This window comes from Heptranchias perlo, chromosome 27 (genome assembly GCF_035084215.1).
Source record: "Heptranchias perlo isolate sHepPer1 chromosome 27, sHepPer1.hap1, whole genome shotgun sequence".
NCBI lineage: Eukaryota > Metazoa > Chordata > Chondrichthyes > Hexanchiformes > Hexanchidae > Heptranchias > Heptranchias perlo.
Genome location: NC_090351.1, coordinates 34,284,099 through 34,300,700, shown reverse-complemented (window position 1 = coordinate 34,300,700; position 16,602 = coordinate 34,284,099). Strand labels below are relative to the sequence as shown.

General features: G+C 41.7%; 1 protein-coding gene across 3 annotated transcripts in view; it reads right to left on the bottom strand.

Annotated features, from left to right (window-relative positions):
* Nucleotides 1-5,088: 5,088 nt before the first annotated feature.
* The window catches only part of zc3h11a (zinc finger CCCH-type containing 11A), a 35,255-nt gene continuing 23,741 nt past the window's right edge, over nucleotides 5,089-16,602 (bottom strand). For all 3 annotated transcript variants that reach the window (XM_068007625.1, XM_068007626.1, XM_068007627.1), the window contains 6 exons: nucleotides 15,764-15,976; nucleotides 12,142-12,233; nucleotides 11,503-11,803; nucleotides 9,792-9,964; nucleotides 9,227-9,300; nucleotides 5,089-8,245 (listed from right to left, as the gene is read on the bottom strand). In XM_068007625.1, the coding sequence (XP_067863726.1) occupies nucleotides 7,996-8,245; nucleotides 9,227-9,300; nucleotides 9,792-9,964; nucleotides 11,503-11,803; nucleotides 12,142-12,233; nucleotides 15,764-15,976 (1,103 nt within the window). In that variant the 3' untranslated portion in view covers nucleotides 5,089-7,995. The remainder of the gene's footprint in view (nucleotides 8,246-9,226; nucleotides 9,301-9,791; nucleotides 9,965-11,502; nucleotides 11,804-12,141; nucleotides 12,234-15,763; nucleotides 15,977-16,602) is intronic.

The window sequence follows — 16,602 nt, the reverse complement described above, 5'->3', positions numbered from 1 at the left end:
TGCTGCCCCTTTTTTTGGATTAAATGATGTTCTGGGATAAGTGTAAACAATTTTACAACACCAAGTTATAGTCCAGCAATTTTATTTTAAATTCACAAGCTTTCGGAGGCTTCCCCCTTCGTCAGGTGAACGATGTGAAATGAGCGGCGGGACCTGATCATAGAATGAGACAGCAACAGAAGGAGGCCATTCGGTCCACCGTGCCTGTGCCGGCTCTTTGAAAGAGCGACCCAATTAATCCCACTCCCCCTGCCCTTTCCCCATAGCCCTGCAATTTTTTCCCTTTCAAGTATTCATCCAATTCCCTTTTGAAAGTTAGTGTTGAATCTGCTCCCACCTCCTTGTCAGGCAGCGCATTCCAGATCAGAACTCGCTGCGTTAGAAAAATTCTCATCACCTCCTTTGGTTCTTTTGCCAATGACCTGTGTCCTCTGGTCACCAACCCTCCTGATCAAGATTAATCGCAAACCGTTCATTTCAACACATAAAGAGGAGGTACTTAAAAGGTTGGCAGTCCTCAAAGTAGAAAAGTCACCCGGTCCAGATGGGATGCGTCCTAGGTTACTGAGGGAAGGGTGGAAGTTGCGGAGGCTCTGGCCACATTCTTCCAATCCTCCTTAGATATGGGGACAGTACCGGAGGACTGGAGGATTTCAAATGTCACACCCCTGTTCAAAAAAGGGGAGAGGGATAAACCCGATAATTACAGGCCAGTCAGCCTAACGTTGATGGTGGGGAAACTTTGAGAGACAATAATCTGAGACAAAATAAATTGGCACTTGGAAAAGTATGGGCTAATAAATGAAAGTCAGCACGGATTTGTTAGAGGAAAATAGTGTTTGACTGACTTGATTGAGTTCTTTGATGAAGTAACAGAGAGGGTTGATGAGGGTACTGTGGTTGATGTCATGTATATGGACTTTCAAAAGGCATTTGATAAAGTACCACATAATATACTTGTTAGCAAAATTAAAACCCATGGGATTAAAGGGACAGTGGCAGCGTGGATAAAAAATTGGCTCAGGGACAGAAAATAGAGAGTAGTGGTGAACAGTTGTTTTTCACACTGGAGGGAAGTATACAGTGGTGTTTCCCACGGGTCAGCATTAGGACCACTGTTCTTTTTCATATACATTAATAACCTGGATGTGGGTACAGAGGGTATTATTTCAAAGTTTGCAGATGGCACAAAACTTGGAAATGTAGTAAACAATGTGGGGGATAGTAACAGACTTCAGGAGGACATAGACTGGTGAAATAGGCAGATGGCAGATGAAATTTAAAACAGGGAAGTGTCAAGTGATACATTTTGGTAGAAAGAATGAGGCGAGGCAATATAAACTAAATGGTACAATTTTATAGGGGGTACAGGATCATAGACCTGAGGGTGCACATACACAAATCTTTGAAGGTGGCAGGAGAAGTTGAAAAGGCTGTTAAAAGAGCATATGGGATCCTGGGCTTTATTAAGAACATAAGAAATAGGAGCAGGAGTAGGCCATACTGCCCCTCGAGCCTGGTCTGCCATTCATTAAGATCATGGCTGATCTTTGACCTCAACTCCACTTCCTTGTCTGATCCCCATATTCTTTGATTGCCTTAGAGTCCAAAAAATCTATCGATCTCAATCTTGAATATACTCAACGGCTGAGCATCCACAGCCCTCTGGGGTAGAGAATTCTAAAGATTCATAACCCTTTGAGTGAAGAAATTTCTCCTCTCGTCTCAGTCCTAAACGGCCGATCACTTATCCTGAGACTATGCCCCCTAGTTCTAGACTCTCCAGCCAAGGGAAACAGCCTCTCAGCATCTACTCTCTCAAGCCCTCTCAGAATCTTATATGTTTCAATGAGATCACCTCTTATTCTTCTAAACTCCAGAGAGTATAGGCCCATTCTACTCAATCTCTCTTCATAGGACAACCCTCTCATCCCAGGAATTAATCAAGTGAACCTTCGTTGCACCGCCCCTAAGGCAAGTATATCCTTGATTAGGTAAAGAGACCAAAACTGTACACAGTATTCCAGGTGTGATCTCACCAAAGCCCTTTACAATTGCAGCAAGACTTCCTTACTCTTGTACCCCCTTCCAATAAAGGCCAACATGCCATTTGCCTTCCTAATTGCTTGCTGTACCTTCATGCTAACTTTCTGTGTTTCGTGTACACAAATCCCTCTGAATACCAACATTTAATAGTTTCTCATCCTTTAAAAAACATTCTGATTTTCTATTCTTCCTACCAAAGTGAATAACCTCACATTTCCCCACATTATACTCCATCTGCCACCTTCTTGCTCACTCACTTAACCTGTCTATATCCCTTTGCAGACTCTTTGTGTCCTCCTCACAGCTTACTTTCCCACCTAGCTTTGTATTGTTAGCAAACTTGGATACATTACACGCAGTCCTTTCATCTAAGTCATTGATATAGATTGTAAATAGCTGAGCCCCAAGCACTGATCTGTGGGTCACCCCACTAGTTACAGCCTGCCAAGCTGAAAATGACCCATTTATTCCTACTCTCTATTTTGTCCCTTAACCAATCCTCTATCCATGCTAATATATTACCTCCAACCCCATGAGCCCTTATCTTGTGTAACAACCTTTTGTGTGGCACATTATCAAATGCCTTTTGAAAATCCAAATATAATACATCCACTGGTTCCCCTTTATCTACCCTGTTAATTGCATCCTCAAAAACCTCTAATAAATTTGTCAAACACGATTTCCCTTTCATAAGACTAATCATGTTATGATTTTCTAAGTGCCCATTACCACGTCCTTAAGAATGGATTCCAGCATTATCCCAACGATTGATTGTCAGGCTAACTGGCCTGTAGTCCCCTGTTTTCTCTCTCCCTCCTTTCTTGAATTATATTTGCTACCTTCCAATTCATCGGGACCATTCTAAAATTTCTCTACTTTTTCTTTACTAATGTTAATTACTTTAAGTTCCTCATCCTCATTAGATCCTTGGTTCCCCACTATTTCTAGTACACTTCTTGTGTCTTCTACTGTGAAGAGACATAAAATATTTCTTGAATGTCTCTGCCGTTTTCTTATTCTCCATTATAATTTCTCCTGTCTCAGCCTCTAAGGGACCCACATTTACTTTTGCTACTCTATTAATAGTGTACAAAAGCAAGGAAGTTATGCTAAACATTTATAAAACACTGGTTAGGCCTCAGTTGGAGTAACGTGTTCAATTCTGGGCACCAAACTTTAGGAAGGATGTCAAGCCCTTAGAGAGGGTGCAGAAGAGATTTACTAGAATGGTACCAGGGTTGAGGGACTTCAGTTATGTGGAGAGATTGGAGAAGCTGGGGTTGTTCTCCTTAGAACAAGGAAGGTTAAGGGGAGCTTTGAAAGAGGTGTTCAAAATCATGAACAGTTTTGATAGAGTAAATAAGGAGAAACCGTTTCCAGTGGCAGAAGGGTCAGTAACCAGAGGACACGGATATAAGGAGATCGGCAAAAGAGGTGATATGAGGAAACATTTTTTTTACACAGTGAGTTGTCATGATCTGGAATGCACTGCCTGAAAGTGTGGTGGAAGCAGATTCAATAGTAACTTTTAAAAGGGAATTGGATAAATACCTGAAGGGAGAAAATTTATAGGGCTACGAGGAAAGAGCAGGGGACTGGGATTAATTGGATAGCTCTTTCAAAGAGCCAGCACAGGCACATCGGGCCGGATGTCTTCCTCCTGTGCTGTACCCACCATGATACTATGATACAACCATAGCCGAGCAATGACAGGCCCATTAGCCTGATCTCAATCATGGGAAAACATAATTAGAAGTAAAACAAAACTCTAGTTGCATCAATATAACTGAGTCAGATGGGCTTGAGACTTGAGCACTCAATCCAGGCTGACACTTCAGTGCAGTACTGAGGGAGTGCTGTACAGTCAGAAGTGCTGTCTTTCAGATGAGACGTTAAACAGTGTTCCTGTCCGCCCTCTCAGATGGCCTAAAAGATCCCATAGCACTATTCAAGGAGCAGGGGAAGTTGTAGTGTCCTGGCCAATATTTATCCCTCAACCAACATCACTAGAACATACAAGAAGTTGGTTACTGAGAAATTAATTCAACAACTTGCATTTATAATGGAGCCTTTAACATAGTAAAACGTCCCAAGGCGCTTCACAGAAGAGCAATCATGTGAAAAACTCCACCAAGCCCAGAGACATGTTGAAAAGCTTGGTCTAAGAGGTAGGTTTTAAGGAGAATCATAAAGGAGGTGTTCAGGGAGGGAATTCCAGAGTTTAGGGCCTAGACAGCTGAAGGCACAGCCACCAATAGTGGGGCGAAAGAGGGGGATGCTCGACGTCAGAATTGGAAGAACGCAGAGTTCTCAGAGTGTTGTAGGGCTAGAGGAGGTTAAAGAGATAGGCAAGGGTGAGGTCATAAAGGGATTTGAACACGAGGATGTGAATTTTAAAATAAGGTGTTGGTGGACTGGGAGCCAATGTAGGTCAGCAAGCACAGGGCTAATGGGTAAACTGGGCTTGGTACGAGTTAGGATACGGGCAGTAGAGTTTTGGACAAACTCAAGTTTATGGAGGATGGAAGATGGGAGGCCGGGCAGGAGAGCATCGGAATAGTCGAGTCTAGAGATAACAAAAGCATAGTTTCAGCAGCAGATGGGCTGAGGCAGGGGCGGAGATTGGCAATATTATGGAGGTGGAAGTAGGCGGTCTTGGTGATGGAGAGGATATGGGATCAGAAGCCAGCTCTGGGTCAAATATGACAGAGGTTGCAAACAGTCTGCTTTAGTGAGAGACAGTGGCCAGGGAGGGAGATGGAATCAATGGCTATGGAACAGGAGTTTGTGGCTGGTCCTCATTTAAAATCTTGGTTAGGTTTCTCCTCACATTTTGTAGTCCAGTGTGTTATTTGGATGATTAGTAGTTCTACTGCACTTGAAAACCATATGAAATGGTCAGTGAGGAAAAAGCAGTGATTTGAAATGCTTTTGGAGTTGCTGTCACGTGTGCAGATCTGACTTGATTGCTATTTTGTCCCCGACCACTTTTTCCTAGATTTTCCCAAGGATCCAATGGGCAGTCACAGCAAACTACACAAGTTGAACAATATAATCCTTTTATTACAAAGAAAATGTTACATATTCAGTGTCTGCATACAGAGTCATAAATAAAATCACCCACTGCCATGGATGCACATTTGAAACAATAAAATCGAAAGGAAAAAGTACAACATACAGTCAAAGGGTAGAAGTGCAGAAATATTAGAAACACAGACTGCCTCCCTTAGATCCTAAACACACAAATTCTATTAGTCAACTTGAATGCAGACCATAATTGGACAAAAAACAAACAATTTTTACAATGTTTCACAAAGAACAGATTGATAGCACTGCCTCTGCAGAATACTGACAGGAGAGGCTGCTTTAGAAAAGCAACTTAAGTATTTTACAGGACAGCAATTGCTCTGGAACATGAGGCTGCATTTGTGTAAGATACATGTGTGGTGTTTTCAATGGTTTTAAAAGCATTTGTTCCTTTTCATCTGCGATTCAGACAGGAGGGGAGTCCATTATATTGAGGTACAGGTAGCCGACAAAGACAACTCAACCAGCAAAGTGACCACAACCAGTTTATTTATTTCTCTACTTTCTGCAGGTTTCTTGAATTATCAGTAGTTGAAGAATTCTGCTTTGATGCAAAAACAGCCAACCAGCCCCAGATTTTAAAGGCCCTGCAGCATTAGTTGCTTTCCCAGTGGTCTTCTGTTCCTTCCCAGTTCAGTCCCATGTTAACAGTGACTCCTGCAGTGCAGTACCTGCTGCCTTTTGAATGGAGTTTTAGAATTATTTCTGGTGTACAAAGACCTGGAGTGCAGTGTTCTGGTTGCACACTGGGATACTTGTAATTCGCTGCTGATGGGGAATATTCCATTAGAGTTGAACATCAAAAATTAAACTATTTCTGCTAAGCAGACAGAGTTTAACTTAAGGCACTACAAACCGCTTTGCATTCCCCCTCCTTAGACTACAAAGCTCTTACACACAGTGGATATGCTGCAATCTCAGCAGGCCTTCACTGAATAAACTGACTGCTCCTTGCAAATTTCTTCAAAGTTCATATTGATAAATCCCGAAGGAGCAGATTTTCTTCAGTTCTTTCGCCTCACCCCATCATACAGTGACCAGAAAATCATAGGTTGACTTCGGCATTCCATCCCATCTGAAAAATTGGATTACCACAACAGAAAGCAGTGTTTACAGATAAATGACAGTACTAACTGCAGCACAGGAAGGCTGCATATCAGCGAGTCCTTAGGACATTCATCTTTCAACACTGTGTTGGAAATAACAGGTAGTTTGGCTACCCCTAAAGTTACTATATACAAGTTTTACTTCCTTGGGCTCTTCATTGATAGCAATACTACATCCTTGACTGATAGCTCTGTGGGTCATGTCACCTTCAAAAGGGGTTCATGTCACACAGACTCTAGATCGTCCAGCTTTCTGTGCCAAGGAGAATGTGCAAGTTTTCCTAGTCCCTCTTCAAAAAACAGCCAAACTACCGATGTGGCAGCAAATGCTTTTGATCCTCTTGTAAAAAATAGAATCCCCCCACCCCCCAAGCCAAAACATCTCATTGCATTGTGGAGACTACACCTCCAATAAACACCACTATCATACAACTGTCTTCTGTTTATTAGCTGGCTGTCATTTTAAGGTAACTTAGGAGTACTAACTTCTTCCCCTTGCTGTTATCCCACAGAGTCATGATGCAATGCATTATACAAAGTAAAGCAGCCGATCACGTCCATAGATACAGATCATAATGGTCTGCAAACACCACAACTATTCTCTTCAAATACCCGTATGTTCAGACTGGAGCTTCCCACAATTCAATCACAAGCAGATGCTGTGAAGCAAGGTGAACTTGGGTCAATAATGGAAACATTAAAGGTGGACTATAAACTGCTGGCAGAGGAGGACAAAAATTAACACAAAAAATGTTAAGTGATAAACTCCATCTATGCAACAGTGACACGAATTAATATGGTGCTAACTGTCCTGACACAAAATCAGAATTTCTGGGAACCAAAAGCGTATGAGTTTCTCAAATCGTTGATGCAAATTCCCAGGAGTCCCAGTAACATTTGGGGATTGCATCAGACAGTTTGCAAAGTTATCCTGGGCTCAGATTTAAAGGCTACCCCTCTAGAATATGCTTAGGAGTCCTGAAATCCCAATTTATGAGTTATTAGAAGCTTTGATGTGATTAAATGCTAAATTCGTAATCATCTTTCTTAAAACATACTCCATGGGGACTCTTTTGCAATTACACAGCCCCCATGTACAATCCAATGTGAAATTGTGTTTTTTAAAAAAATGAGGCTGCTCCATATACTTCACTTCCATTGAGCTGTACGCTAGGAATTACTCTAAATATAAAAGACAGACAACGAGCCATAATATCCTCATTACTGATGGCAAGTGAGAGTGGGACAAGGTGATGTCCCTACCATTGAGCCAAGCCCAAGGAAGGCAAGCATCACAAAATAACAGCTCTCACAGTTATTTCTGTCACACTGTCCTTCGGTCACGTACACAGCCCTCAACAAAGCAGTTTTCAGACAGAAAAATATCTCCCAGCTGATAATAGGTTGCATCACTGGGTTTTCTTCAAACTGTGTAAATCTGAATGCAGGTTGATGTCACACCACCGTTTCCTTTTGTTTTTGGGCAGGGCAGGGGAATGTGGCCAGCAGTCATGAGGTCGTAATTAATCAGTTAATTAATTTGGTCGTTCTATCAACGTATATTTCAAACAGACCTGGCTTCTGTCTGTACACGATATGCAGACACAGCTATATGTTTACAGCTTTAAAAATATAGGCAGTCCCAGTCGAATACAAATTGTACGTCCAAGTTAGTCTCCGTTTATTACCCAGAAAATTCCAAAGAGGCAGAGTTTGAATCCGTTTGAGCAGGTCCAAAGAAAGGTTAAGAATCTCTTCAGCTGTCAATCATCTCAGACAGTTCAAGCAACAAATCATCCTCATCCTTTCCAGGATCCAGATCAATTTCCGCTTCAAGTTTATCATCTGAGAATTCTTTCATCAGTTCTTCAAAGTCATCCTCAGCTACTACAGACTTGGATGTAGAACTTAGCCTCCGAGCTTTAGCAGGCAGTAGGGGAGGGGAAAAACTTTCTACCTTTGTCGGCGACATGCTGGTTGGCTTGCTTTGTTCGGCAAAATTAAGTCTGAAAAGAAAGGAATAAAGTCAACTGCTAGAGAACATGTTTTTTCGTTGCAACCATTAGAGTCCTTTTTTCTTCGCACTTCTAAATTTTTAAACTAAAACTATTAGCATTTAAACATGGAGCTGCAATAGAGAAATTTGTTGCTATACAACCTATACACAGAGACATTAATGCCCCCCACCCCGCCCATCATCCAGAAGTTGCTGAATTATACTCTACAGCATCCAGCACCTTGGCCAGGTAGCCGTTTTTCCTGTTTTGAGCCTCGACAGTCGGTGTCACCGAGCAAATCAACTATGGTATCATTCTGGTGAATCCCTTCCAAGGCCAACACTTCCTGAGGTGCAGTGCCCAAAATTGAATGCTGCACTTCAGGTGGGATCGGACCACAGGTCTGTACAACTGGAGCATCAGTTCCTCCCCTTTGTATTCCAGCCCTCTTGAGATTAAGGCCAACATTCCGTTTTGATTGCTTTTTGTACCTGTGCACTAGTTTTGTGATTTGTGTACCCAAATCCCTTTCAACCTCCCCAGTTCCTAGTCTCTTGCCAGTAAGAAAATATTTGGATGTGTCTTTCTTGGATCCAAAACGGAGGACTTGACACTTCCCTACATTGAACTTCATCTGCTACAGTTTTGCCCACTCATCTGTCTATACCCCTTTGTAATGTCCTGCTCCCATCTGTTAAGTGAGTTTCACTGTATTTAACCTTGCAGCCCCCACCCCCCATTTGTACAGCTCGACTCTCACTGTTTAACAGAGGAGAGATTAATGTGACCTCTTTCCCCCCCCATCCCCCCCACCCCCATCCCCCCCACACTTTTTCCAGTGCCTTCAATTCCAGTCTTGTTTGCAAATTCCCAAATGCACTGGATGCATTCAAATTCAATTGCATTCCAAGAATGTGCTTTGCAGGATTTTAAAAAAATTATGAAGAGTTTAGAAACTTTCTATGCAAGATGGTGAAATTGAGGCCTCACCTTTGCATGGATCTTTCTGGCACCTGGAAGGACGGAGTGGTTACCTCTTCTCGCTGGGCTGGTGATGGTGTAGACTGGAAGACAGAACATTTAAAAACGTTACAAAGGTGTATGTAACACTCACTGTAGAAACAGAACAAATATTTACTGTGTCAAAGAAAACTGATGGTGAGCCATCTTATGAGAAACAGCTGGAACGCCACATACAGATCAAACAATACGAAAAATGACCAACTATCATTTCATGCAGGATAACTGCAGTTTGCTAGGAGATGTTGAGTATCGAGAGAAATAAAACCAGTCTCCCTCTCCGCCACTGCTGTGATGCAGCACACCAGTCCAACTCACCACCCACAGATTTAAAAAAGTATTTCATGTTGAGATACGAGAATCTCTGACTTTACAAGAGCTGCTGAGATGTACATTTTCTTAAAATTTGTTTTTGATACAGGGAGAGGAGAGAAGGGCTTTCTAATTCTTCAGTTAGTTAGAGCCATTCTTTATCCTGTCCCATAAAAATGGATTGAAATGTGGCTGGATCAGGCACAGGAAGGTGCAAGCTTACTGTAATGGTCTTCTTTGCGGGTGGCTGCTGTGTCAAATCAGTAGTCACAGTGTTGAGTGGTTTAACTGCCATAATGGTGGAAGGATGGCTGTCAGGGGATTTGCGTTTCTGGCTCAGCCTCACAGGACAAGAGTTCTTCACAACTGATGGTTTCACATTTAATTTGGGTTTCACTGTAAAAGAGATAATGTGAGATAAAAGTCATGGGAGTCAGAAAACACATTACAATAACTAACATTGTCCAGTAGTGAGGTAAGACAAACCCACCCAATAAAAACCAATCAGAAATTGATATAAACACAGTATACAACCCTATGTTCGTTCCAATAATCCATCAATATATTAATTTTAAAAATGAATTAATTTTTGAAACCTTATTTTCTGGGATAATTGATTATTTCACCCCACTGGGCGGACTCGATGGGCCAAATGGCCTCCTTCCGTGCTGTAACCTTTCTATGATTTTATTCACTGGGCTGTCCCCTCCTTGCATCAGGCTGCTTCCCCCATACACAGGCTCCAAGCTCCACTAACTTTTCAAGCCACAATTAAAATAAAGAGGACTCTGGGTGCGAGCCAGGAAAGGGGAAAGAAAAAGTTAAATTAATCTTGGATCAGGTATGTGGGAAGAGGTCGCGAAAAGAGAGTAGTTTGCTGGGAATGGGGAAAAAAAAAATCCAAGAGAAATGGGCAAATATAAAACAGGAGGAAGGAGCAGAGTAAAGGGAGGAAGAAGGGACTTGGAAAAGGAAGAAGAAAAAAAGGAAAGTAAGTTTTTAATAAAAAATGAATCCAATGCAGTCATGAAGTTCTGCATGCGAGATAGGATTTAACTGAGTGTCAACTGTTATATACTGGATAGGCAGGTGGTGAAGGATCGAATACTACAGCCTGGTCTTCAGTTACTTCCAAGCCTTTATTCATAGAGATCCATATATTACCAGCCTCCCCCTGGATAAGCTCTCATATAAATGGAGAGTCCCCAATTGATACTCACCACCTGAATGCAATCAACACTAATTGATATAACTCACAATTAACATCAGCAAGTAGGCACAATTTAAACGATAGCCTCATCCAAGAAGTTGTGTGATTGGTTGCTGCAGTGGGCTAGAGTGTGTGCATCTACCCGCTGGGACTGAGCAGGGACATAGCTGGCTGTGTACTCACCACTGGTGCCAGGAGTAGGGGCCTGGTGCTTTTTACTATTGGTAGGACTGGAAGCATGCTGATTAAGAGCACATCCAGCTCCCAAGACAACACACGTAACATGGTTCCCATCAACGTCAGACAGATGAGAGGGGTGCTAGGACTTGGCACCATGGCCCGGAGACATTGTGACCCAGGATAATGAACACTTCATGAGATATGCAGGTAAATGCTTCAACTAAACCCTATACTTTTAATCTGCCAGCAATGCTCAAGACATCTTTTATGACAAAAAGATGAGTTTGTAATGCATTACACTACTGCACACACATCAGCATTGACCTGGTCGAAGAGGGGAAGACGACATTTAACAGTGTGCTAAAATTCAAGGATTAAAAGAGTCATTTTTATTAGCATGGTATAATTGGCAATATATTATAATTCTAGTAACAAAAAGCAGTGTGCATCATCACTGTCAACTGCAAAAGGCATGGAGCAGCAGGTTAAGAATATGCAGAAGCAGGCGACCACGCGTAAATGAAAATGTAAGTCCAAGACATACCTTTCAGAGCAAGTGGAGGATCTGCCGCTTCAGGTTTGGCAACTTCTGTCTTAACAGCCAGTTGTTCAGCTACGAGACGGTTGTTTGGTCTCAGTTCTGCCGAAGCTGCAGGCTGCTTGTTCTGCTCTGCAGCCTGGGTCCCCCAGTTCCTTTCTTGTGCAGTCACCTCTTCCCCCAGTAGAGTTTGACTCGGCTGTTTCTCAGTTTCCTGCACTTTTCGAAGGCGTTTTTCCTTCAATATTTCTTCAAAACTTTTAACTTGCACATTCTGCAAGCCTGGACCTTCCTTTCCATTTGCAGGCTGCAAGAGAGTGGATATTCAAAGTTACTTCTCAATTTGTGCTAATGCTCTCTCAAAAGCTTCATCTGCGTATACTTTCTGCATTCGGGACAGAATTTGCTTGCAATTTTCTCTGCGGTGTGGAGTCCAATCTGTATACAAGAACAAGTGTTGACTGTCCTGAATGCACTGGATGTTTTGATGACAATCTGCTCCTCTTTTCTGGTTGTTTCACCAAAATTATAATATTTCCAAAAGAATAACTTGCCTGTGCACCTTAGATCTTAATTCAATTATTAAGATGAAGAAATAATTTTTTGGTCCATTGGAAGTCCAGTGTTCTCATGAATTGCACTGACCTTATTAGTCTCTTTTGTGTCTCCTTGAACAGCAGCGTCCATTGGTTCTACAATTGTTGGTTCTACATCTGCCTTTTCTGGCTTGACAGTTTCTGCACAAGAAATTGCACATAGTTATAAAATTGCTCCTGAGCAGCAAAGCAGACAAACATATACATGGCATAGAAAGGAACGGGCCAATTGGCCCAATCAGTCCATATTGGTGTTTATCCTTCACATGAGCAGTTGTCCTAATCCCACGTGCCCACCCTGTTCTCATACCCCTTTTCCTTTAACCACCTATCTGACCTGTTCCTAAATATTGACATGGTCTCTGCTTCAATCACAAACTCCAGTAGTGCATTCTACAGCCTCACAATTCTCTTTTTAAAACAAAAAGTTGCCTCTTCACATTTAATCTTGTATCAGTGTTTCCTTGCTCTAGATCACTCAACCGCTGGAAACAGTTCTACTGTCCCATTCCTTCATAATTTTAAACACGTCTAATCAAATCATTCAGTAATGTAAGATAATAGATATGTTTTTACATTATTCTAATACAGAACAGGATCGAATAGCTAATGTAGCAGAATTGGTTTAAACTGTGTGCTCGCAAATCCTGTCTTTTCCCCTCAATGATGCTGATATTGTAGAGGATGAATTTCAGGGCCAAGGACATTGTACTGTAAGGATAGGCACAAATAGATTATTAAATAAATAAGCTAGTGGGATAATTTGGAGTTAAAAGTTGTTAGATTAAAACTCATAGGCTTTTGATCACAGCAGGGGGAGTGTAAGAGAAGGAGATTACTGCAATATAAAAAGGCAGTAGGTTCCTTTTACTTTAGAGCATAATATCAAAGGTTTGTATAATAAAGCTATGGCTTGGGAAAAGCAAGGATGGGAAGTGACGGTATGGTATGACAAGACATGGGCCCCCTCATGCCTGTCTAGCAATCTGTTTGAAGAATTGGGGTCATAAAACACTCAATAGTGATGAATCCAGCAGGAACAAGAAAATGGTATAAAAAGAGATACAACATTTCACTCAGTAGGAACTTTTGCCTACCTTCATGATCAGGTAACAACAGGCTTGGAAAAGCCATTCTCACGATTGCCCCCTAGAAGTTCCATGCACAGATGGTTTTGGACGTAGGGCTAAATGTGTACTATTCTGCATGAAGTTTTAAGATGAATGTTTTGAAACAATAATAAATTAAGTTAATCAGATGTATTACTGTCTCTAGCTTTTTGAATCCGTTGAAAGGTTAAGGATGAAATTATCCCAACAAACTGCCCCAATTTTTCCAAGTCTTTCTTTGTATTTTCTCATACCATGCAACATTCTAATGAATCTGCTCTGTAGCCTTTCTATTGCCGTAACACCTTTCCTATAGTGTGGAGCAAAATATAGCACAAGTTCACAATTACAAATAGACTGGTATATTCCTCGCCATTAAACTCAGTATTCCATTATTTTTTTTAATGGCCGTATGCACTCGAGATGCTGCTTTTAATGTCCTGTGAACCCGAACCCCCCCCCCCACCCCAAGTCCCTCTGTACTTCCACATCACCCAACTTCCCCCATTCAAAGTATAATTAGGTTTATACTTCTTAACCAAATTCTACTACCTCACCCTTACTGACACTGACATCTGCTAACTTGGATGTCAGCAAGGGGCACAAGGATGTAAGATTATCAGGACTGTTAATATTGCTACTTTATATACATGTGTACAAGACCAAAGATTAACATTCCTATTTTTTCCCCAGTAGGAAGTTAACTTATTTATGGATAACGTCTATGTAATTTTAAATCAGATGGAGTGTGGGCTGGAGTGTGGAGGAGTTCTAATAAAAGTATGTCTGTCTTGTAATAATTTATCAGTTGCTGCTCTGCTCCTCTGGCACAGTGGTATTTAAAATGGCAACTCCCACCCAACTTCAGTGTAGGCTCCCATTGATGATTTGAAATTCAGACAATCCAGCAGGACAGACAGATAAAGAAAGGAGACATAATAAACAGCTGCTGGAGCCTGGATTGAAGACAGCAGGTTTAACTGGTAATGGTTCTGCTGTTGCCATTTACAGCTCCTCTAGACCCATCTTTTGTTTCTTTATTTGTCCCTTTGCGTTGCACCATCATCCCTTCTGTCCTTAATCACTCTTGCCCTCCACTCTATCACAGACCTTCCATTTTGTTCTTTCCTCCCCTCTCCTCCTCCCTCTCCCCCACCTTTCCCAGGCTCTGTACTTGTTTATAAACTGTTAATTCTCTAACTTCTTCCAGTTCTGACGAAAGGTCATCGGCCTGAAACGTTAATGCTGTTTCTCTCTCCACAGATGCTGCCTGACCTGCTGAGTATTGTTTATTTGTTTATTTCAGATTTCCAGCATCCGCAGTATTTTGCTTTTGATTAATGGTCAGAGCTGGGGAAGCCGAATGTATTCCTGCCCCTGTTGTTGCACTGCACCAGCAATTCTCAAATAGAGAATAATGGGTTCAAATCCCATGATCATGGATGGTTAGAATCTGTTGACTTCTGTTGCAACACTCCAGCTCCTCCAATTTTTGACTCTTGCGCATCCCCGATTTTAATCGCTCCACCACTGGCAGCCGTGCCTTCAGCTGCCTAGAACCCAAGCTCTGGAATTCCCTCCCTAAACCTCTCCTCCTCCTTTTTAAGATGCTTCCTAAAACCTACCTCACCTGTCCTAATATCTCCAGATGTGGCTCGGTGTCAAATTTTGATTGAAAACTCTCGTGAAGCACTTTGGGACGTTTTACTACGTTAAAGACGCTGTATAAATCCAAGTTGTTGTTGTCCAAATTGGAAACAACTCAGCAGGATAGATACAGGGAAAGGTGTTTTAAAACCAGTAGCGGGAGTTAGGAATGAAATTGGGAGTTAGTGAGATTATGTACGCATCACTGTGCTGGAGGGGCTGACTGGAACAACAGTAGCTAATTGGAATGCACAGGCTGAATGGATTTTTGGATGGCAGCTGACACAAAGGTGAGAATTTGGTAGATAGAACTTTTGTGCTGTTGATCCTTGTCCTTTACAAGAGCCATGGATTCTGGGGGAGCAAGTTTCGTCTTCTATGTGGGTCACAAGCATATTCTGCAATACGGTAAATATTACATGTGATGCTTTATTTCCCCGTCATGATGCTTTCATCACAGTGCCTGTAATATCCAACTTCACGTTCAGTGAAAAACTTAAGAGAATTCCATATATGGAGGCAACAATCAGCGAGTTTTTAGACTGGATTGTTTACATTTATAAACCATGCTTCTTTTTTAGTCCTTTCAGCGTTAGAAAGGTGCTGGGGGAAATGGATCCTAGTTCACAGCTCCAACATCAAACTAGATCCAACAGACTGGAAATCACCTGAAGCTTCAGCAGAGTTTCTTGCAGTACCTAAACAGATTATGGAGCTGAAAATACTTCAAACCGGATGACATGGGAAGATGGAATTGCTTTACCTTTAGAACCCAGAGACAAGAAAAAAAATTGTGTAGCAGTACCATTTAAAGTGTAATTGGAGCGCTGGCCTATAAAAATGCAACGAGGAAAGGCAGAAGTTGGTACAAGAGCAAAAAGTGAATATTATTAAACCAAAGTTCAGCATTTTTACCTGTAGGTTTAGTCATTCTTAGCAGTCTCCTCCTGGTAGGTGGGGTCACGTTCTTTGGCTTGTCGCTCTGTTGCTGCGGCACAAGGCTCTCCTGGTTCTCCTGCCTCCGCAGTGCCTTCTCACGGCGAATCTCTTCGAGGGTTTTAACTCTTACTTCTTCCAGTGGCTTTGGCTTGGTTACAGTTTCATCAGGGGATGTCCTCCGACCTTTTGCTACAGCACACAACATAGATTAGATTAAAGTAGTGAACACGAGGACCATTGCACTTTTTAAAAATAGATGATATTAAGCTCCAAGAAGCAAAAGATTATTCCACCTCCCTCCCCCCAGGGATTAAAAAAAAGTACATCACAAGACTTATTGGCACACTAAAACGAAAAACTCTAGGCAAGAAAAATAAAAAAGTAATTTAAGGATGTCCAGGTGAAGCAGCATGGCATTCTTTAAAAACTTTTTTTTGAAGCAAAAAATAAAATATCGCAGGAAAGAGATGAGGCTGGAATTTAAAAGGCATTTATAGAATTTCAAATATTAACTGTACACAAAGGCAGGCATGAGTTACCCAGTGCCAAAGAAAGTTTTACAACTTACATTTATATGGCATCTTATTACATTGCAAAATATCAAAGGTGCTTTACACGATAGTAATGGACACCAAGTGGCAGAGAAATTAGGGGAGGTGACCAAGAGCATGATCAAAAAGGTAAGTATTGTGGAGGCTTTTGAAGGTGAGCAGGTAAAGAAATTCGAGAGGCTAATTCCAGAAATGCAAGGGTGTGGTGGCTGGAGGCTCTATTGCTGATGGCAGATTTGGGGCAGCTAGATTGTTGCACAGTAG